At 35.8% G+C, this 24,574-nt stretch overlaps 1 protein-coding gene across 1 annotated transcript; it reads right to left on the reverse strand.

Moving 5' to 3' along the window:
- Positions 1–1,515: 1,515 nt before the first annotated feature.
- On the reverse strand, positions 1,516–24,215 carry CCDC18 (coiled-coil domain containing 18; the record flags this gene model as incomplete). The annotated part of the gene is made up of 24 exons (XM_082286884.1): positions 1,516–1,596; positions 4,505–4,650; positions 5,089–5,205; positions 6,231–6,330; positions 6,881–7,094; positions 7,866–8,029; positions 8,470–8,612; positions 9,129–9,296; positions 10,659–10,775; positions 12,256–12,333; positions 12,909–13,043; positions 13,822–13,953; positions 14,576–14,686; positions 15,459–15,679; positions 16,229–16,389; positions 16,499–16,602; positions 16,811–17,120; positions 17,948–18,069; positions 19,380–19,476; positions 21,026–21,154; positions 22,010–22,119; positions 23,036–23,203; positions 23,749–23,899; positions 24,076–24,215. 23 exons carry the CDS (start codon positions 24,213–24,215, stop codon positions 4,519–4,521), a joined length of 3,324 nt encoding a protein of 1,107 aa, XP_082143010.1. The 3' UTR covers positions 1,516–1,596; positions 4,505–4,518.
- Positions 24,216–24,574: the final 359 nt, after the last annotated feature.

A 24,574-nucleotide genomic window follows, 5' to 3' on the forward strand; every position in this document is an offset into this window, starting at 1 on the left:
CAAATGCTATTTAGCTGATTCAGAGATTAGGCAAATTGCTTTTGCTGCTCATGCACATTTATATTTAGTGCATGTAGGAGGAGCAAATGAGGATTTATACAGTGCTAGTTAGTGGAATTCCACTAGTGTTGTGATGCAGCTGTAATTACAGATCAGTTATATTTTCCACTTGAAATCCTGGTTTGAAGGGCTTATATATTCCACTGCTTAAAAAAAATCTGTCTGAAATTTGATGCATACACTTCTAGGCTGAAGGCAAAGTGATGTGCATAAAGAGAGGTAAAAAATAAAAGCAGTTTAATTTGCAATTATTGCACCGGCCAACCTAATTCTGAGGTTTTTCCTTTACAGTTATGTACAGAAAGAAATAGCTTGATTTAAAACACACAATATATTGATTTCTGTAAGTAAGAGTGGTTTTTGTCACATTATAATTTTCATAATAGCAGAATAAATAATCTGAAACTGCAGAAATATTTTAGATGAGTGTATCCTTGTCAAGTGCTACCTTGTCAATGGTAGCAGAATGTGTGGCTGGTTTTGTAGAACCACTTAATGTAGAACATGTGGCATTTGTGGAATGTGTTTACATAAAGTGAAAGAGCCAGTACTGCCCAAGGAGTTTAGCACACTGCCACTTGCAGAGTTTCTGAAATAGCTCAGATAGGTTTGTTGGCTAAGGTACACTTTTAATATGCAAAACACTGAACTGAGGCCTGGTATTTAAACTGAAATACATTCAATTCTGTTCTTCTTCTTTACATCAAATAGCTTTGGTAACTTGATTTTCTGAAGTATGAATCACATGTCTTAATGCACATAAATCATGTGTGCATTAATCAGACAGACTGAGGTCTCAAAATCATATTTGCAGTTTCTGATGCTTATGTAAATATAAAAGTGGGGCCACTAGCCACTCATACCAGCTAAATTGTGTAGTACTTTTGGAAACCTGGAAATAAATATGTTTTAGAACGTATAGTTATGATGAGAATTTAATCAATGGGAACTTTTGTATGGATTTTCGTTTGATTAAAAATAATGAAAGAAACAGGCTCAAGCTTTATGGCCCTGTCCCAGAACCCTTTGCATCTTAAAGATACTGCTTGGAGTAAAGCAAGAAGGTTTTGCCAGCATCTACGATCAAATAAGTGTCCCAGAACATCTTACAAACAGGTCAATTTTAATAAGATGTGTCTGCAACACTGCCTGTGCACAAAAAAAGACAAAATATTCCCAAACATAAAATTGCTAATAAGGTAGTACCATTGTGCTTTTAATTAGAAGTGAGATATTAAACGAGTACATCATTTGAAAACCTTGGAAAAAGATGACAGGTGAAATTAATCCCTACAATTTAAATAAATTTTATTCTTAAGTATAAAAAATATGTTATTATATGACAGCAAAAATCTCATTAACAGTTGGTAAAATAAAAAGGTTTCATCTGCTTCAGTACAAGTAACTACATTCCTTACTTAGAAATACAACGTTAAAATTTCCTCTTTGAAGTCACAATTACGATGCAGCAACAGCATTCTTGGGTTGCTGCTTGTCTGATGGGCAGCAGCAGTCATTTCTTCACAGTTCTTGCCTCTGAAACAAAGTATCTGTTATGTAATTACCATCTCCAAATCAATTTGTACCAAGATGTTACTTTTCAGTATTAAATTATCTTACAAATCCAAGAAAACTAACAGCATGTCTCAAGTCCATGGCTGCCTCCTCAAATTCTGACCCCCAGATTTATGTTACTAATGCATTTTTGTTCACTGTTCTTGTAACTGAAGTGCATTTGCTTTCTCAAAGATCACAACTTACAAGTTTTCCAACACATATTAAGTTCCAGCAGAGAAATAGGAAAATGTTATGTGGAATCTTTTTGAGATGGAATCTTCATATGCAAATCCCTGTAAAATTTTTGTACAGTTTAAATGAGCACTGTCTTTTGAAATAACTCCTCTGTGTAAGGCTTAAGGTTTCATGTTGGATTGCATTGTTGTTAAGTTGCTAACAACTTAAGTTTCTATCAGTTCAGGAAGTGTCTGTAAAAACCCCATCAACAGTATCAAGGTATCAAGTATCAAGAGGAAAAAAGCCTATGATGTCCACCAACACAGAGCAAGAAAAATAGCAACATGGATGTAAGCTGTATATAGAAATAAATGCAGCCAAACACAGCGTGTTTGAGGTTGGGGGTTTTTTGTTAGAGCTTTAGCTTCTCCCTACCCCTCCTTTTACAAACAAGTGTATATGCTGAATCTAATTATTCAACAGTTCATTTACAGAAAAAAACAGGGGGTTTAGGTCCCTTTAGTATATGATACACATCAGCTATGCTTACATTAGCTGGTGCTGTAGCACAACCAGAGACTGTATCAGCCACTACTATTCACATCATATTATACTATGGTTTGTGTTAATTACAAATTAAAAAAGAGATTATGTTGGTTCTCTGTTTATCTATGCATGTTTAGGTAGGTGCTTATTCTTTATGAGGAATGCTATACATACTGTACAGAGACACTTGTAAGTAGCATATAAGCAGCTTACACCTAATGAACGAAAGATTATTGCAATCATCCCTAGTTTTTTTAATGCTATGCACAATTTTTCAAAAACATTGTAAAAAGCACTCTTTTAGAAAGTCAATCATTGTAAGCACTAATTTTTTCTTACTTCACTTACCATTTAAATACAATTTTACTTCTCATTTCAGAAGGAACTATGGTCACAAAAAATTAGTTTGCTATCAGTCCATTCTGCCCTTTTTTTTTTTAATAAAGAAAATTACTTCCATTTCCCAGAAAAATGAAAAAGCAATTCTTAATGTTCAGCAAGATATTTTCGGTTCCTTTATTTGGAATATTTACAACTTCTAAGGGTAGCAGAGTGCTGTATTGTTACAAAATCTTCACTGCAGATTGAAGCAGAGTAAGAACAAAGAATGATTCAAGTGAAAACTCTGTGACCTGGTTATTTTACGAGTCCCAAAGGGACAGAGGGGACCAGAACACAAATCAACCCTCCCAGCAGTTCCTTCCCTGAACTAATATATTTTCTGTAATAAGCAAGGAAGGTGGTGTATTAAGAAGAAAGAGAATGAGACACACTGTACCCCTCGGCAAGGCATACACACTGCCTCTCCACCCCTTTTCCCTAGACAGATAAGGCAATTTAGTTTTTAGAACTAGGACAGAAAATTTCTGTGGAAGACTGGTCAATCAGTCTGCAATATGTTACTAATGGAGGAAGTGTTTCCTTACACGGTGTTAATATACTCAGTTTTTAAACAAAGAAGGAACCACATCATATTCTAAGTGGAGCCAGAAACCCTCTGCAATACATTTCATATTTTATACAGAATGCTTCCAAAATCCAGGGGTTTTTTATCTACTTCACTACAATGAAAAAAAAAATTCATTTCCTTATCCCAGGTCTCTGAAGGAACATGGCTGGAGCAGGTCCATTTTCAAAGCCTTTCTTATATCATTCTTAGGCCCCTCCCTACCTGGTATTCCTTAGCCAAAACAAGACAATTTGTCTGGAAAGAAAGGGTCTAGTCAGCAATTGTACAAGGGCTAGCTAGGAAATTCTTTCCTTCAGAATCAACCCTTATGAAAAGTCAGGAATTGTTAATGATACGTGTGAAAGGTAGCAGCAGTCACTGTCCTGTTCTTGAGCATCATCAATAACCTAACAGAATTCAAGATGGAAGAGCTGACATTGCTTAAATTTGCAGTGAAAAAACCTTCATATTCAGCTGTGACAGAGCCAAGCCCTCATGATCTAGAACACAGATCAAACACCTTCGGTGTTCACACAGAAATAAGGCTTCTCTGATATCTCACCCTAGGGAAAAGAAACATATAAAATGCAGCATAACCAAAGTGGCAGAGGCGACAGGTGTTCAGCTTGGAATCATACTTAGCTGAACTTATTTCTGCAGAAAGCCTGTTCATCTCAGATCACATTTGTACTTGTAGTGACTGATTTGTGCACCAAACCAAAGATTTGTATAATTCATGAAGTTAGCTGTCTTCTCGAGTCTCTCCACACTCTCCCATTCACTATGCCAAAAAATTATCACTTCTCGTTCCTACAAGCTTGCTAGATCTCAGTGCTCTTCTGATGCAGTAATTTTCACAAGACAGGTATCTAAGTCATAAGAAGCTCTCATCATACAGCGTACTTCTTTGTTTCATTTCAAGGAAGACCATGTCGTCCATAGCCAGAAAATTAGGTCCCTAAAGATAATTAGTAATCAAATTTTTCCACAGAAAGCAGAAAATTAAGAGTGTAACATTAAATCTGTAATTTTAAAATAATAAAACTAGTTTAACTTTAGGAGATTAAGATTCAGGAAACATCAGGATATAAAATACAATGATTCTGGGAGAAGTAATGATGCTTATGCTAAAGAGACACCGTATCATTTCTTCTAGGCAGTACAGCAATGGCATTAAAAATTGATAATTTATTGTGTATCCAAGGTATGTTTTACCTTTCCAAGAGCTTCTAGGCTGCATTGTTTTCTTTAATTATTTTTTTCTTCAGCTGATTTATTTCCTGATCTCTCTGGAGCAATTCAAACTCTTTTTTACGAAGTTCATCTTTAGAACGCTGAAGTTTCTTCTCTAAGCTCTCAATCTGAACAGAAAATGCAATTAAATCAGAACCAATATTTTACCAAAGTCAGAGCAATTTTATAAAAAACTCAAATGTGCAAAACAAAGAAAACTCACTAATATTGTCAGTAGTGATATTGACTTTTGATTCCTCTGGAGTTTTTTATTTTGTCTACATTTTCCTTTACTAAAAGAGAAGTTTGGGAGCTGTATCATAACAAGTGAAAAAATAGGTTTTCATTTCTGCACTGTTATAGCCTTGCAAAATTTATAGTTTTAATTGACAAAGTATTTTTACTGGTACATCATTTAGGTACTTCCTTCCCTCTCCCTACAATAAAAAAGACTTTTCATCTTCTAGATTAAATCTGGCCAGCTATTATGTCCCAGGACCAGACTTTCTCATAGAATTACCTGCCCTTTTTTAGTGAAACTGTATTTTTAATTAAGCAAGAATTACCTGTTTATTGCATTCCTTAATTTCCAACTCTGACTTCTCTAAATTGCACTGTAATTGAATTATTTGTTGCTCCATTTCTCCCTTATGTTCATGAACTGTCATATCCAATTGTGTAATCTAGAGGTAAAAAAGGAAGAAAAGGAAATACTTTATTTTGAACTAATATGCAGATTTTAAGAAGCAATATTACAAACTATGAGAACAAAGTGAATGAAATCAATCCTTTGTAGCCTCAAGACTATTCTCTCAGCAGTCAATACAATGCTACATCCTAGGTATTTCATTTAAATAGTGGCCAAACATAAAAAGAAAAGGGGAAAATTGGGAAAAAGTCCATAGCTGAGTATGTTAGGTCCTCATATACACAGAATGCAAGCCTAGTCCTCCTTTTCAAAGAAATATGATTAGTTTATTATACTAATCCACCCTGTTAGGAAGTGCCAAATTTTGCAAAAAAAAAAAATCAATTCATCAAATGCTTTAATGAATTCCTGGGGCACGTCACAGGGTACTGTGGCAAAAATGTATTTCAAGATTTGGCCTCCTTACAGTGCCAGTTCCTTAAACAGATTTATTCAAATTCCCACTCCTCCTTCTCTCTGAACCTCAAATATTCGTGAATATAAAGGCTGGTAATTCCTTCAGTAAGAGGCTTATAATAAGTGACAGAAGCAGAATTTTCCCATGATGGGCATCAAGTCCTGAAGCCAGACCAAAAGACTGAAAATATTTCAAATGAGCTACAGAAATTCATTCACAACAAAAATACCGTTTCATATTTAGAGGCTGCTTTAATGTGAATCAAATATGCTCCAGTGCAAACAAGGAAAGGGATCTACCATCTCCAAGCACCCTTCAGCACAGATCTTCCTTCCTCTTAGCAAACATCAAGATGAGAACAGTTGTCCCATAACTTTATCACTAATGAAGAATCTTGGGACAGGTTATAACATCAGGCTTCTGATTTTCCTGGTACATAAGGCTTCAGCAACATACAACTGGTTTGAGGTTGACACTGTGGCTGTAGTAACCAGTACAGTTTGAGACAATACATCAAAGCAACCAAACCTAGCAGGCTTTTTATAAGTTATCTACTATGTAACAAGAATAATTGTCAGTATCATGTTTAAAAATTATCTGACCTGAGCTACTCTTTGTTTCAGCTCCCAATTCCTTTCTTTCAGGGCTTGGTCCATGTCAAGGAGTTCTTGCTTTTTGTCTTCAATTTCACCCTTGCAATACCTGAAATTCTCATGTGTTTAGTTGCTTAATGCACATTCAGTTGCTTAGCTTCAAGTATCCAGCTTGAAAATCATGAGATCTATTACTTACTTAAAGCATATTACCTTAAATGTGAATTGATTGCAAGGAAACAAACCCAAGTAGAATAATTCTGTTAACTATAGTCCTGGTGGGGATTTCCTATTACTTTCATTATTCAAGTTATTTAATTGGCTATATCAGGATTCTTTAACAAAAAAAAGTATAATTAATTTGTGGTGAGAAAGGAAACTGGACAATTTGACTGTTCTTATGATTACTTAACAGCTTTAGGATTCAGAAAACAACTTCGGCAGATTTTAAAACAGAATTCCCCCAAAAGAATTCAGCACCACTTTTAGAAGTTAAAAATGAGCTGGGGATCTCAAGTATCAAGTTATCTTATAGCCACAAACCACCTAAAAACTATAGAGAGCTGCTAAGAACATTAAAAAACCCCATCCAAACTACTTGCTAGTCTCAAGGAATAGCTAACACAACTAAGTTTTCATGATGGCAGATACCAGCTTACTTGAGCTCAGTTATTAGATCCATGATAGCAATGTTCTTCTCCTCCAGAGAGGACTGTGCATTCTGAAATGCATCTTGCAATTCCTGAAGCTGTGTTAAAGTGATCTTTAATTCTCCACAGGTATTCTGTAATGCAGATTCCAGTTCTGACATTTTCTGTAAAGCTTCCCTGCGGCAAGTCTCAGTTTGAAGCAGCTTATCTTCTAAATCAATCACTATTTTACACACACACCACAAAAGAGAATGTTTAATCATCAGTACATCCAGGTCTTTATAAAACAGCACTACCTAGTAGCACTTGTGGTTGTAATAAATTTTCAGTATCACTATTTTTTAGGACAATCTAGAAAAACAGTGACTACAAAAAAATTTTTATGGTACCTAAGTATTTGCTAGTTTTATTCAGTTCATAATCAACAATTGACTTGAAACATAAGGATATATCTAAAAACATCTGGCCAAGGAGACAGTACAGAGACAATATAGTAAGTGAATATGTAGTGCTAAGAAAAGTGCAAGCAGAATTGCCTGTATTTCTCTGGCTTAAAACAAGGGCACAATTAAACTAAATGGAAGAAGTTGGATTGGAAAGTTTGTTATTTCCACAGACTTGTGGGGTTTTCTGTTTGTTTCAAAGAGCTGCATTTTTGTGAATAGCATACGCTTTTATAAAATCTAAGTGTCTCATTTGACTATCACATTAAGAATCTGCATTACCAGTTTACAAGGAAACTACTTATACATTTCACCTGGGGTAAAGATATATACCACAAAAGTGAGAATTTGCAAAAGTATGTTAAAAAATGTTTGTGATTTTTTTGGGTTGTGTGAATGTTGCTCATTTGGGTTTGGTTTTGTTTGGGCTTAAAAAGATTATCATTTTTTGACTCATGTACTTGATTATGAAACGGGGGGAAGGAAAAATGTCTAACACATACAGAATAATTTAATGAAAGGAAGTCTGAGAAACAAAATAGCCAAATTACCCTCATTTGCCTTTTTACTGAGCTCTGATCTTGCTTCTTCCAAAGTGATATCCAACTGATTTATCTGCAGTGCCTTGTTTTCACCATCTCGTTTTAATTGCACTACTTCTTTTTCCAAGCCAGTAAGTTCATTCTTGCACTGATCCATCTCCAATTTAATCTGTCTAATAGAAGCAACCAGAACAAAATGAACCATGGAATAACAAGAGCAACACGCTCTAAGAGAAGTGTTTGCGAATAAAATAGAAATAAAAGTCATGTTAAGTAGGCTTTTCTTGTTATCAAAACTATACTCTAAGACTAGCAAGCTCCTGGAGAATGTACTGTCTACAATTACAAGCAAGTTGACATGCTTATGAATTGAACTGCTTTATGAAGTGCTATCTTAAGGCTAAATAGGTTGCCACAACATGCATTAATTCCATTGGAAAACTGTTCCAGAAACTCATGCCTCTGCTAGTCAGAAGTTTCCCTTCTGATTTGCAGTCAGTGCTCACAGAGAGACTGAAGTGTGCAAGCCCCCAGCTGAACACCATTTCAGACAGCAGTCTTTCTGATCCATATGTCGTGTGCAGAATACACCTCTCACTTACACTAAACCTACCTGATTGTACAATTAAGTTCATCCACCTTCTGTCTGTTTAAATCTGCTTCTTGAGCAGCTAGGCGAAGTTTCTCCTCCACCTTTCTCAACTCATTTTCTGCACATGCTTTCTGCTTCTGAAGCTCTTTTTCCAAATTGAATACCTATTTGAAATGGCATTTAAAGAGTACTTTAAAATTATATACCAAATAAATACACATCCTCGCCTTGCAACTCACATAGGGAGAGTTTTTACACAACAGTCTTCTTTATAGTCTGTATGTAATTTAAGACTAAAACTCTGCACATTTGAAAGACTAATAGTTTCTAGTAAATATAACAAGATGCAACTTTCTGAATTTAAATGCACCTCTCCTTAACTGCAGCCTAGGGTTTGATTTTCCAAGTACCTAGCCACTCTAATGCTAGCTAGAATTTTTGATGGCTCAGAACCTGGCTTAAGATAAAACAAGCCTCTAAACTCTTTATTTTAGATACATCTAAAATAATAATTATCAACTAGTTAATATAGAATTATCAAAGTTAGTTAATAATAACTAGTTAGTTAATAATTATCAAATAGTTATCAAAGAAATATTCAGATTTTATAGGTATTATGAAAACATATATAAGGCATTTAATTTTCTCTCTATATGTAGACACTTCTCACCATACTGTACCTGTTTTTCAAGTTTAATTTGATTATCTTCCAAGTCCCCATTTCTAATAGTTTCTTCCTGTAACATTTGCTGATAATGATGCAAAGTTTGTTGGAGGAGAATATTTTGTTCATTCATGTCCTGAATATTCTGACCTTTTATTTTTATTTCTTTCTGTAAATAATGAAGCTGAAAAGACATTTATTTTCCATTACAATAAAACATTTTCATTTGTACTTGCATCAGCTATTCTCTCTTAATGAGCACAGAATCACACTTGTGACTCAATGAAACTTTTGAGTCTGAATTCAGTTGCGTTACAGTTTCAAAAGTACATAACAGACCTCTCATAATTCATCACTGAGTTGGGCTCAATAAAACAAGGAAAGTACTAACTTCTCAGCCCCAGGTTTTGATTCTTGCTTTCTAACTATAACTTGTCAGTATTTTAAAAACATACATAACAGATTTTTAGTTTCTAAATTACTGAACTACTTTTCTTTCTGCCAGTCTTCTTTATTTCTCAGAAAGTCCTTGTTTTCCCCTTGAGATTTTGTTCCCAGTCCTCCTCTTTGTTTCTTCCTGCCTATATGGCAATAGTCATTCCAATAAAAAAGGGAATTTTGAGTGCCTAATTTGTTTTATGTTGAATAGTCTGTTTTCTCAGTGGTGAATGCCAGGAGTAACTGTTCCACGGAACAAAAAAAAAAAAAAAGAAAGAAAAAAAAAAGGGAAGTGTTCTTTAAAAAAAAAAAATCAAAAATAAATCACTAACTGTTCACTCTGAAGAGAAGTAGTGACTGGAACTTATTTAGAAAAACATAAATAGTGGTCATAATTACAAAGCCTCGCTTGCTACACTTGATGTTTCACACAGCATCCAGTCCCTTCATATGCAGTATAAGAACAATAGAATTTAGGGCTTAGGAAGCAGCAGTAAATATCACAGGCTTATGTGTGACACAGACCACAAATTTCCATCAAGTTAAGCCTGTACAGGGTCTAGCAATCTCCACTTGACTAAAGCCTCTCTCAGCAGGTAGGCCAGCACTGACGTGATTAGCCTACTATATAATTAGTTCACCCACAAATAAAAATTCATTCTAATATTTAAAGTTGACTCTTTCTTGCTTTCACATAGTAGTGGAAAGTATGATAAAACTCAGGTTCTTGAAGTAAACATTTTCTTATCCTCAGGACTTCTTTCTCATTAAGACCGTTGTAAAACAAATCAATTATGTGCATTTAAACTTAAATTGCAATAGTGCTCTCTCCATTTTTTCCAAGATAATGCTTTGTTCACATAATTCTGATTTTGCTAGTTCTTTCAACAATTCATTTATCTTAGTGCTTCTTTTCTCTTAACTTATCCAGTGTTTCCTAGTTATGATTTCTCCCTTTACTCTCACAAAATGTATAATCTTTTCCCAGCTTGCTTCCTATTCACAGTTCCTGTTGCAAATTTTGGCTGTTATTTCACAAACTTTTAGATTAAATCAATCATAACAAGTGTTCTCTGGAGTACAGAAGAGTTGTAAAACAACCTGTTACCTCTTCAGACCTTTCTTTCAGCTGCTTTTCAAACATCTCCTTATTTTCTTGTGACTGACTCAAATACACTGCAATTTCTTCCTTACATACATTTAGTGCTGACTCAAGTCGTTGTACCTAGGTGAATGCAATAGATTATTTAAAATTGCATGGCATGGTTTGTACTAACTAGTCTAAAAATTGTACTAAAAGGCATCTTTGTGTAAAACATCAGAAAAGCTACATTTTTATCGTAGGAGTATAAAACAGTCATGGAAGATTATAGTAAACTTTAAAACTGAAATAGTCTTCAAAAATTAAAAGTAGTTGTGAAATTCAAAATTACAATACTTCAGATTGTGTTTAGATCAGGTGAGACAATCAGTTATGAGAAGATATGCCAGCGTTTGTCAGTAGCTAGATTTTAAAAGCAAACAGATGGTCAATACCAAAAATGAATCCGTCATGTTTTATTACATATAGAACTGCATAAATAAATTTGGAATTATCATCATAGGTGAGTTGACACACGTTTTTGAAAAAAAACCACTCAGATCGTAATAGAATCCTTCTCAAAAAGTTACCAAGCAGCATGATTTCCCTTTCTGCACTGGGAGACAGTGCCTGAGTTTCTGCAAATGGGAAAGGAAGACCTTTGAGCAGTTTCACCACTGTTAATCTATTTTACATTTTTAATGTTCATTCGAGTTTGAGTAATCTCTAAAAAATACCTTATAACCTTGAACTGATAAAAATTATAACAAACAAACCCCCAGAGATCTTAAGGCACAGTAATTAAGCTTTCTTAACTGTTTAGTTTCAGTGCTAGGATTTCTCATCAATGAGAATTGTGCTGAATTTAGCTGCAGAATGACTAATGCTTTCAATTTTGCAATCAGACTGCCAGTTTTCTAAACCATACTGGACTGTATATCTCTGTCCCCAGCTGATCCAACAGCTTTTTGAAGAGAAATTACAATGTGTCCTAATTTTAAATCTCTGGAAAACATCCCAAATACTATAAAGCCACTTGGATAGAAAATTGGTCCAACATAAGCTCAGAAAGTGCATGAAAACAGCAAAGTCCCCAGTATCTTCTACTGATATCCTGAAGATTTAATACTTTGAAACCTGACTGGGGTAAATCCCCACACAGCACTGGTTAATTAAAATCCCGTTGCAAGTGCTGCACGGAAAATATTTATCAGGCAAACACTAGGAAGAGGTATAGATGGCTAAAAACATGACCAATATTATAGTATCATATATATCTAAAATATATGCCATATATAGACCAAAAGCATATATAACATTAGCTCTGTGAGACAGTGTTGGACTTTAGGAGTACAATAAGCACAACTTTGCCCTATTTGTAACTATAATAATTGCATAAAGCAATTATCCATTGCATAAGCTCTTACTGTAGGTTTCATCATGCTTCTTTTAATTAAAAAAAAGAAAACAAATCAAAATGAAACAACAGATAAAAAAGAAATACTTCAGATAAATGACTTCTGGAATATTTACTGAGACAGTTTTTCTATAGAAGATAGAAGGAAATACACCACTACTGCAAACCTTGAAACTACTACTTGAAAATTACAAAGAGCTTACTAACTTTGATTTTTTCTTCTGTTAACTGACTTTCCAGCATCTTCAAGCCTTGATCTTTCTTGACATTTTGATTTTCCATTTCCTGTTTTTACAGATATTTTTATTCAAGAGAACAAAATATATTACATTAATATAATAACAGTAATTTAATAAAAACTTATATTCAGAATCAGGAAAAAACTGCAGATCAGTGTATTTAAAATACATGTTCTTGTATAATGTATTTGTGTACATGATACTCTGAAGTGAATTTGGTTGCTGATAGATGTCTCTTCATATTCTTCAGCAGCAGGCATTGTTAAAAGGAATAAAACATTATCGTACTAGAACATTCTTGGTTTTTCACCTAGTGCAGGATTGATGCAATCATTCTTTATCCAGATCTCTTTCCTTTCATTAGAGAGAAAAGCCCAAGGGGCAATCCAGAAGCATAAAGACAGAAAATACTGAAAGGTCATTAAAATTTGTACAATATATAGCAGTAGTAGCAGTAACTGGTGACTACACTAGATTCAGTCAATTACTCAAACAAGAATTAAGAAGCTAAAACATAAACATCTTTCATTTCCCCCAATTTTCCCATGTATTTAAGGATATGCTTTTCATTACTTTTAGTCACTTGATTTTCATTTAAAGAAAGTCAAGAGCCAACCTTACCTCTCTGCTTCCTATTAACAGCCCATCCAATGACTCAATGTGATGCTGTTTATGTATAACCTCTTGTTGTAAAACAGATATTATTTTCTTTTGTTCAATGAATTCTTGATGTTTCTTCCCCAGCTGTGTCCGAAGCTGTCCGTAAGTAAATCATAATTTATCGTTTTAATAAGAATTTGTGCATCTAAATATGTCATTCAGTTCTATTCACCCATCATCTTTATAATGAAAATTAAATACATTCCTGCCATTGGCAGTATTGCACAGTCTTAAAACTATCAGGAAATCCCAAGCACTTAATATTTCAAATGAAGGAGAATGAAGGCAGACAGAGTATAATTGTCTGTCACCAGCCAAGACAATAAGACATGCATACATTCCTTAGTAAAAGATGAGAAGTTTCTTGAACAGCTAGAAATAATCACAGTTATATTTCTAATCACATGGAGAAACAGACTTCTTCTCTAGAGACTGAAAAACCTACCAACAGTTCTCCCTGAATGCAGATGCTCATATGACTCAGACTGGCCAAGGTTCAGCCAACAAGAGAACATTTTTGGAAGCTGTCATGCTTTAAACCCATTCACTAGGCACTAAAGCTATACTTTTGTGTGGTTTTTTGGTTTTTTTTGTTTGGTTTGGTTTTTTTTTTGGGTGTTTGGAGCAAAGAACAACAGTACTTTTCCTAACTCCTTATTTCTCTTCAGCTGAGCAGGATATGAATATTTCAGAGGGAAAGTTGTATAGCTAGTTAGATGGAAAATGTACTAAAATCAGGGAATGTAGGGAGAAGAAGCAGCTTTTTAACATAACTTTTTAAATGGATGTGCCTCGAAATTACAAGACAAATAAACACAGGAAAAAGTTACCAAGTATAACACTCATACATAGTACCACACCATAAAGGTCTTACTAGGTCAATCTGTTTCTCCAATTCTTTGTGCTGCTCAAAGTGAACCAACTTTTCATTTTCAAAAGCAGAAGTTATTTTTTCATGTTCTTCACTGATAGTGGTTTCCAGCTCATGAATGCGTCTGTTTTTACCCTGGGAAGCAGCAACAATAAAAGGACTTAATAAAAACATTTAGCTGTGATATTAAGCAGTGTTTTATTTGATCATCTAGTTTCTAGATTTCATAAAGGAACAACAAAGAAAATACTAAAGTTACACAGAGCAGGTGTCATCTCAGAGGATGTCACAGCTGTAATAGAAGTATAGAATGTCAGTAAATCCGGCCTCTACAGAGACAAGGTGTCTGTCAAGATGGACTATGGCACAGATAACAACTTCTGACAAAAAGAAATTCAGTGTTCATATGAATAGATAGAATCTTTAAAACACCATTTGGAAGACTTTTTTATTTACAAATCTACATGTATTTCGCTGAAACCAAAGGCAATTCTACAGGGCCAGATCTTCATTGCACGTGTGACCACAAGGAAAAGGCAGCATGTTCATTAATAACTTAACCACATTCAAAGGCAGGGAATAAAAGATGTTTTATTTCAAACAAGATTCAGTTTTTAAAACCTGTGTTCCCTAAAATCTGCATTGATTATTTAGCAGATCTGAAAGTCTACACATTTTGAATACAGGGAATACTACTGTTAAGTTAAACTTTTATGTCTTGTTACAGAAATGTAGTTTCTCACTGAGAACATTTTACCGTGAGTTCCTGTTCCAACTCAGCATTTCTTTCTGCAGCACTGGAATAAGCAATAGTCTTTTCTTCCAACTGTTTCTCAAGTGCAAAAAGTTGAGAAGATTTCTTTCTTATCTGAAATTAAATATGGCACAAAACAGCATGTAGACAACTGCTTCAGGTTTATTCAAATATTTGTATACAATTTCTTATCACCAATTCCATTTTAGCTACTACTATAATATTTTTAATAAATTGTTTGGTTGATTTTGTTGATCTATCATCTTTTATTACTTACAGAGAAAGATTCAGGACAGTTTACCTACAATTTATCCAATTAATTATCAGTGAAATAGCTATTACATATTTATAACATTTACATTCATTACTAGGAAATACTGCAAATCCCATTAGCTGAACTCTATAAACACATTAGCACCAGAATGGAAACATTAGCAATTTAACTTATTCACCCTGAGAAAAGCAGAAGCTTAAATTTTTTCTTTTGTGACTCTCTGGTAATGGAGTTCATCTCTGGCAACTACACTAGCATTTAATTAGGAAAAATACAATTCCTTCAACATCTACTTCCTAAGATTACCCGTTAATTCAACCACACCAAACCAACAAGACTGTGCACATTTTCCACATAACAAATCAAACTAGTAGCAGAAAAGCCTACCTACTACACCAGCTTTAAAACAGTATTTCTGAGAATTAAAAAATTAAGGCTGCTATCTAAGTCCTTCTGCTTGCTGAAAAGTTTAGTTTAAAATTTTCTCAAATTAATCAGATTTTAAAATTATTATAGCAATTGCAGTTTTTCCATAACTATTGTCTTCACTAACTTTGATTACTGAACTAAAGAAAAAGTGGCATATTCTTTTCAGTGTCATTAAAAACTTACTTCTCTCTCTAAGCTACTAGTTTTTGAAGCCTTCTTCAATAGGTCTTCCTGTATGATTTGAAACTGACTGGTTCTTTGAGCCATGCTGGTCTTCAAAGCAGAATTCTCATCATCTGCTTTTGTCAGTTTAGTGCGTAACTCTTTTGTCTCTTTCTGGAATTTTTGCCTCAGCTTTTCAAATTGTTTGCTTATAAGTTCCAACTGTTGACATTTTCTCCTCTCTCAAAGTAGAAAAAAATAAATTTAAAATTAATTTATAAAAGAACATGCAAACCCATAATGTAACTGAAAGCAGAGACTCATGAAAACAAACAACAAAAACCCCAACAATACTCCAAGAAACAAACAAACAAACAAACCAAAGACAGCATCGTCATGTAGGTGCCCTGACATAATTTCATGGAGCAGTCCTAACAGCAATGACAGAAGCAATCACAGAAACACTGTGACAGCAGGATACAAAGTCAATAAAAATATGGAGACCTTAGCACAACCTGCATAAAGAAAAAAATACACGGTTCCATTTCAACACAACTCCTAACTTAGCTATTGCTGAATGAGCAACTTAAGTAGCAAAAGAAAGGAATACGTTGTGTCTGAAGAAGATGACAGTTTCCAAGGCAGCAAAATGCTCCCTGTTCAACCAAATCATACCTGTTAGCTCAGAGGTACGTTTCAAAAAAGCTATAAAACTAACTTGAATCCCTCCAGAACATTTCTGTTCTGTGGATTAATTAGACAGAACTGCACAGCTATTTCAGCAAGCTTACCTCCTGGATTTCTGATCAATTTGACAGGCTCCATTTCCAGGTGGCACAACCTGCTGTTTTCTTGTCGTTCATTACAATTACAAAGATGCTCAGCTTCAGTACAGATGGTTAAGTTTGCACAAGGCTTTTGACTTTCTGCTTCTTTCATTGCCAGTTTAATGCTATTATAAAAGAGGAGACAACTATTAAACATTCTTTCTACACGTTAGTTCTAATACCGCCTTATTAACTGCCTATTCTTGCCATAGTTCAGTAACCAGAAAGTTATACCTTAGGTCTGCAATCAAAGGTTTACTTGATTCACCACAAGATTCAGAGGTAACTTCTTTTGTTGAAGAACTCCATAACTGGTGTTTGAAATGGTGCCATTTAAACTAAAAGTTAACAGAAAACAAAGATCAATGAAAAATCAACTTTTTATTGCTTCACAGCATCCTTAATTCATGTGTTATACTGGCATATAACTTTTAAGACAGTATATAACTTTTAAGACATATGCCAGGATGTTACAAGTTTGGATAAGTCAATCCTTAAAATTATTCAAAACATAATACACTGTTAAGACTGTGTTAGTTACTCTACCTCTTCAGATGTACTTAAAGACAGCTGAGAAATAATGGTTTCTAATATGTTGAGCTCTTCCCTTGAATCCTCAATTTCTTGACAACATAATTTCAAGTGGTTATGTTGCCGTGCAGTAAGTGCTCTCAGCTCTTCATTTTCACTTATTAGAGCACTTCTCTCTTTAAGTACTATTTCTTTTTCAGAAAGTTCACTCTCAAGCTTGATGATCTTCTGATCAGACTGACTCAGCATTGATGTCATTTCAGTGTTCTTTGCCTCTAGAGTTTTAATTTCTTCTTTTGTGTTGTGATTCTCTTCCTTTAATTGCCTAAAAAGACATTAAAAAGATATAGCTCAACATAGAGGATTTTCATTATTAGAAGCAGAGAATTATTAAGGAGACTCAAGCTAATGTAAGGGTGCTCATATACTGCCCATTCCTGCCAAAATGGCCTAAAGAACAACTGTTAAGACAGGAATGTGAGCGTGGACAACGCATGTAAATTTGAATACCCCCAAAATATCTGTGCAGGTGTTTGTCCAAACCTAACAATTCTAAAGACAACCAGCTGATGGTTGTCTTCCCTCATTAAAGCAATGAGGGAATTACCAAAGAACTCCTGAAAAAAAGGGGGGTTCAGCTTGAAATGAAACATACAAGCATAACAACGTGTTAACAGTGGGAGTTGGGACAGAGAGCAGTCAAAACCAAGTTTGATTGTTCCATAAGCTGCAGTCAGCATCACAACCTCCACTGAGGCCTGAGTGCGGCCTCCCCATCAGATGCCAAGAGTATCCTTCATTCTAGCTGGGACTGCCAACATGATATGCAAGAGGCAGGGACCCACAGCTGGCAGTGCATGAGCACCCCACGGGCAGAGCACAGCTACACAGCAAACCAGAGCAGCCACGGGGCCGTCAGGAGCAGCCAGCGACCCAGGGAATCAGTGTCCCAGAAGGCTTGGTGGGGAGCTTCTTACTGGGAATGAGTGGCAGCAGGTGGGATTAAAGTGTTTAAAAATTAGTTACAGAAAATAGGTAGAAATGTATTGGTTTGAACTGCATGAATTGAGTAGCATATTCACAGTGACATCTGCAACATGCAATTTCTTCTATAATAACTGTGCAAAGAATTTTTAAAAGCCTTTGTGTTACCTCAGTTGCTCCTCTAGGATGTCTAGATCCTTTCTGTAGCTGATACACTTTTCATTCAACTCCTCTTTTTCTTTTTCACAATTAATTAAACGTTTTCCCAATACCTCTTCTTCAGCTTTAGCCTTAAAAAGCAATTTTTTTTCATCACTGTACAGCAATAAACTAAGCTTCCATGGTCAAGAGGCTATTTTTAAAAGAATTATTATAAACGCTATGCTCTTGCTGGTAAGTTAGTAGGTAACACTATTGCTCACTATTGTGAAGAGTAGAGAGGCAAAGAAATTTTTCTGTCATTTAGGAAAAAATTAACTGAATATTTTAGGGCGTATTTATCGCTAACCCGGGCTCCGCGGCTTCTGTGCCAGAGCGCGAGGTGCTGCGCTGCTCCGAGAGCGTCTCGTTAGCACAGCCGCTCGGCAGGGTCAGCCACACACTCACACACGCGTGCACGCACAAACGCACGGGCAGCTTCAGCAATACGGCCGATGGCAGAGCGGCGGGAAGGGTCTCTGCACTGAATTCCATGAACAGAGGTTTACTGCATTCACACCGTGAAGGAGTCAAGAAGCGAAGACAAGAAACAACGGAGGGTCCAGGTTTAAGCACCGGAGCGAGCCGAGCACCAGGGACCAATGATCTGGGGGCACGGGGGCAGTACACAGGCAGGACTGGGGAATGGGGACCCATGGGGAAACTCTGGGGGAGTGGCGAGGGGCAAAGGCCAATGGGGGGAACCAATGGGGAGAACTTTTTGGGACATGAAACATATAAGGTAGCAAGGGGGTGGAGGGGCCACGGGTCAACCAGGGAAGCAGAACAATGCATCCTGCGAGAAGCCTTTCTGGTCACCCTAACCTGAGGAGGTTCTTTTGGTACCAGGAACTTGTCCCACCAGTGGACTCTCTTTGTTCCTTGCAACGTAGCCTCACCAGCCACCACAAATATTTGTGGTTGGCAACCCTGTTCCACAAGGAAAGAAGTCTAATAAAAAAAAATTCTCTGTAAGAGCTAACTGTATTTTCTCCTCCCACAAGGCAGTAAGGATTGACAATTTTGATCATTGGAACTTTGGGAGAAGAATTCCTTTTCATCTTAGCTCTTCTTCAGCACATGGTTTATTGAACAGCTTATACATATGGAGAAAAATAATTCTTTTAAAAGGATCTTGTATTTTTAAAATGTAAAATTCCCAGCTGGCAAGCAGGAGACAGAAGAAACAGCAGCAGTATTAGGATACTCCAAAGATGCAAAATCCAAAGATCCAGACCGTGCAAAGACAGTGTAAAATTATATAACAATTTATCACCATAAATAGTTGCTTACCCTGTCCCACCTCTTGACTCACTGATGAACTTGTTGCTATTAGCTGCCTGGCCTATTGGAAGAAAATTCTTAATACCATGGCAAATACAAGTGAAGAAAAAACTCTCACCTTTTCTAATTTTTCAGTTAGTTCTGCTTTATACTTTGTGAAAGCTCTTGTCAGCTCCTCCACATTTAACAAAGCTTCATTTCTCTGCTGTTGTGCTCTAACAAGCAAAAGATGTAAACCAATTTTAAAACCTACAAACTCCAGCCATTAATGTAACTATCTTCTCCAGTTACTAAAAACAGCTACTACAGTAATTAATCCAGGCACTTCCTTTCTTCTTCCAACTTTCCAAGCCCCAGATATCACGTGAAAATGTCTTCCAAGAAACAACCCAGACTCCCACCTTTTTGCCTCTATCATTCCACGCCACTGCCTCTTCCCCTATCATTACTCATTACGGAAGAAGCTGGCAGAGTAACCTCAGGACAGCTCAGGTATGCAGTCTGTTCAGGACAGCCAACACAGGCACACAAGAATTGCTGCTGCTCCATAACATTTCTCTCTTCCACTAAGGGAGTTGTGGGGATAGGGCAGTGCCTCATCAAAGTACAACCAACCCTCAGATTGGTGTCTCTCACCACCACTGCCCATTTGAAGATGGCAAAAGTATTCAGAGAATGGGATAAAAGCATTTCAGAACAAAAAACAGCATTAGTCTAAAGCACTTCAGTTTACCTGGATAAAGAATAGTAAGTTGTTGGAATTAATGATTAAAAGTAAACCATAATAATTATTAATACTAACCATAACGTCATATGTTGCCTGTAACACCTGGCAGAAGCTCAGCTTTTCTGAAGTACCAAAATATTTACATTTGCAACTAGTAACTAAGTACAGCTAGTTTCCCACATGCTCTGAATGAACAGCAATCATAAAGCAAAACATTTATTCAACCAGTAGTGCAAGCCTTATAGTATTTCAGGTTTTCTTGCCCTAAGAAGGTTAGAAGTAATTTCATGGGTAGAGGCACAAGTTAAACAGAGTTTGCATTTAAATGGTTCAAGAAATGCTTTCCCAAGCCATTAATTCAGTTAATTTTTGCCCCAGGTAATGCAGTTAAATTAATAGGGCAGGTAGGGATCCTTTTATTTATTCCACTCCTTTAAAATCACATTTTGGAGGTGGTAAGAGTGTTTATAGCAACTTCCAATAGTCAAATTCCCTAGCCTTCCCAGTGGTGATGGAACCACTAGGCCAAAGGAGGCAATAGGAGAGGGAAATGGGGATTGAGATGGAATTACAGCACCCTTTTCAACAGTACCATATGGACAGGTAAGATTAAGGATAACATAAAAATGCTCTCTTGATTGAGTTGTGCTTTTATCACTTTCCTCACACCAAGGAATATTGCTGAATACCAAGTACTGAGCATACACTGCAGGTTCTTGCAAGACAAAGACAAAAATAATTCAGGAAAAATATATTCTGGACACTGAAGCTTTCCACTGTAATACATCCATTCTGAAGAAAAAAAAATAACAGCTGATAAACTGGTTACTACTTTGTGCTATCAACCTGCAACTACCAGCTAATTTCAAGATTTTAAATGTGCCTATTTAAATAATCATTACCTTCCCACAGAATTTCCCCTTTTTTTAAAAATAACATCCTTAAAACAGAAAAGCAATTTGATTCCACAAAGCAAACAATAGAAATAAACACTTATGCTCTATTCTAGGCTTCATTTAATAAAATTACTTAGTTACCTCTTTCCTTGCTTGCTTTGTTCAATTAACTCCATTTTCAGATTTTTATAGCCCTTTTGATATCTTTGCAACATGTGTTCTCTTTCCGTTGCTGTTTTCTGATTTTGATCTAGCCTATCTTCTGCATCTCTAGCAAATAAACAAAGCATAATAAAAAAATAAGAACGTTTTGTAAAGAAAATAGATTTCTGTTGTTCTTTTCTACACATGATGTTCAAGAAGTGCTAGACAAATATGCTGTAACTCTCAAAACTAGGCTAGGAACACTCATAGTCTCCAGACTCCCCAGGAATATGTCTGCAGTCTGGAGTGGTGTCTAAGACTTGTCAATAGGCACCAGGTGTCACAACTGCCAAGGATCCAGAGAGCTGTCTTTGTGTCATGAGCTCTGATCATAGAAATCATATTTGCTCTGCCAAGAGGTGTGACTGGGAAAGAACACTAAAATACAAATTTAACATAAGTATTTATACTTTTTTTGTGAAGACAGACTACTGAGATATTTATTGACTATTACATAACATGAGGTTGTATGGCAAGTTGACAACCAGGTATGTCTTCCTGACACCTCTGAACAGTGTTTACATCAGCTTTATTTGGCCATTTGCCTTGATTGATGTATTCCTGAAGAAAGAATCCTTTATATTACAAAGAACACGGTCATGTTTAGAAATACATATGCTTGTTACATGAGAATATATGTGGTCATGTAGCAAACAATCACTCTGTCCAGTTGCAAGGGCATATCCATATTCAGCACACATTATAAACTGGTTTCTTTTACCAGTCTTTATTATTTTTTCTCAATTTCTTGAAGTACATTCAGCACAAGCTAAACCACCTCCCTCCTCCTGTAAGTGGCTCTGAAGTTGAAGACCCAAATTACATGACCCACACAGTACCAGTAATTATGTCATCCCTAAAAAGAGATTGGACTAGCAGTGAGACAACAATAAAATAATGATTTTAAAGTACACTTATTACTTCAGAATTTTATCTTGAGCTGAAACTTCTGCTTCCAGATTTACAATCTGTTCCTTCAACTTCGGAATGCTGACTAAATGTGTACCTAAAGCAGCCTCAAGATATGAAATCTGAAATACAAACATATTTGGAGTTACATTAACATTTACATATATACAGGTGAGAAACATAAGAACAATCTGCTTACTGAATGACAGCGCTCTTAACCTTACTGTAAATTATGTTTGTTTATAAAGTCCAATTTTCTGCTCGTTTAACATTCCTTCCAGTTCCAGTGTGACATGATGTCTAGCAAAATTATTTCTTTATAGGTTGATCTTGTCTCTTGCTTTGCCCCAAAAGTTTATAATCAAATATTTCTTCTTTCAGTGCCAGGCAGTCAAACATTTTGTTTATCTATTTATTTGCACTGTTTTGGAGATAACATTTCTCAAACAAAATGCACTAAGCATAGCTATATAATATTATATATAAACCAAATAAAAGAACATAGTTGTCCTGAAACAAACCTGTACAGACAAGTATACACTAAATCAGTAATGATTTATTAGATACAATATTCCCTTCTAACTCACCTTCACTTTTTTCAAAATAGCAATACTAATCCAACCTGAGAGATCAACTATTTTCGTTTCCTAGACAAATGACTACTGTGCCATTATTGTTCCCATTAATGTCTATGTAGCTCAGACACATGAATGTACAGTACTAAATACATTACTGAACTATTTTCTTTCATAGTGTATTTTTATTTTGTGGCTTACTGTCTTTAGACTAAACTTTGGAACATAAACAGATGGAATTCATAATTAATATAGTTGTTTTGCCCACGGAGAAATAGATTCCAAAGTATTCAGTGCAAGGTTAATACTGAATATTAAATATATACTAAATATTACATATTACACAGATTAAGATAAGACAAAACCCAACATATTCTGCCTGGAATTATAAACTCAAAAATCATGGTCACTGGGTGTCCTGGGGTTTGTGTTTCTCTTTGATGAATACACTAAAGATACATACTTTTGCTTTTGACTGCATCAATTCAAAGTTCATTGTTTCCACTCTGTTCTTTAGGCAGTCGTTCTGAGAAGTCAAAGATGCATTTTGCTCATGAAGGGCATCCAACTTCTCCTGAAGATGTTCATTTTCTTCCACAGTTTTATCCAAAGTTGTGGATACTGAGTAAGACTAGACATAAAAATACATTTGACTAAGACTAGACATAAAAATATGTCATAGAATCATAAATAGTTTGGGTTGAAAGGGAAATTCAAAGGTCATTTATTCCAACCACCTTGCAATGAGCAAGGACAACCTGAACTAGATCAACTTGCTCAGAGCCCTGTCCAACCTGACCTTGAATGTTTCTAGGGATGGAGGATCTACTACGGCTCTGGGCAACCTGTTCCTGAGTTGCACCACCCTCATAAGAAAAACACTTATTACAACTTGTTACAGCTAATCTAAATCAGTTTAAAATCACTACCCCTTGTCCTACAGCAACAGGACCTGCCCCCATCTTTCTCACAAGCCTCAAGTACTGAAAGGTGGGAGCAGAAACGTAGCAGAAGAAATGTACTCAAATGATACTATGCTTAAGAGGACTCACTTGGTATCATTGTCCGATGCTACAGTGTATCTACTCCAAGCCCGGCAGCCAAAAAATGTTCAAAAACATAGCAAAGAATAGAAAGCCAAAGTTATAAAAAGAAGTAATGAAGAGAAATATTTACTTTGGATTTTCTTTGAAAATCCTGGTGAGATGTTCTACCAGAATTCTTCTTACAGCTGGAAAAGCCTTGACAGTTGTAATTCAGCTGTTCAAAGTCCTCCAGACGGGAGTCTATCACCTCATCGAAGCAGTGTCTGTAATGTTCACTTGTACTAGTGTTCGAAGGGAGAGCAAAAAGTCACTACTCCGTTTTTCTTTTTTAGGTTGCTCATAAAGACTAGTCAAACGAAAAGCACAAAAGGAGCTAACTGCAGTAATCTGTCACACAGAATAAGGCAGATTCACACTACAAGAGACAGAAGGCTCTCACTCCCAGACACGCTCATACCTGGAAAGCTCCTTCTCTACAGTTTGTAGGTTTTTTTCAGTTCTCCTCAGCTGATTCTGTAACGACTGCACATTTGCGAGCAGGTCTTCGTCAGCACCACTTTTAGAGCAAGTCCACATACTACATTCCATTGGTAACATGCATAAGGCTAAAGTAATATTTAATATTAAAACACTGTTAAATGTGCATAAGGACTATTTGCAAAGATTAAAAAAAGGAAAGGAGAAAAAAATACAACAAAGAGAATACTGAATTTCCAAATGTAGACGTACATTTCACACACTACTCTTTCCCATGTTCACTAGATAAAAATAACAAATTGTCTCTTTTGTGAGGAGTTCTATGTGCATTCACGAAGTACAAAAAGCTTCATGACTTGCTATATATGAAAACCGGAAAAACTTGCTACATATTATTTGCCAAGAATCTGTCACGCAGCGCATCCCAGAGATCTGGCAGTCCCGTGCACCTGGCGGGGAGCCCGAGAAGCGAACGGCGT

Source organism: Coloeus monedula (assembly GCF_965178545.1).
Source record: "Coloeus monedula genome assembly, chromosome: 9".
Classification (NCBI taxonomy): Eukaryota; Metazoa; Chordata; class Aves; order Passeriformes; family Corvidae; genus Coloeus; species Coloeus monedula.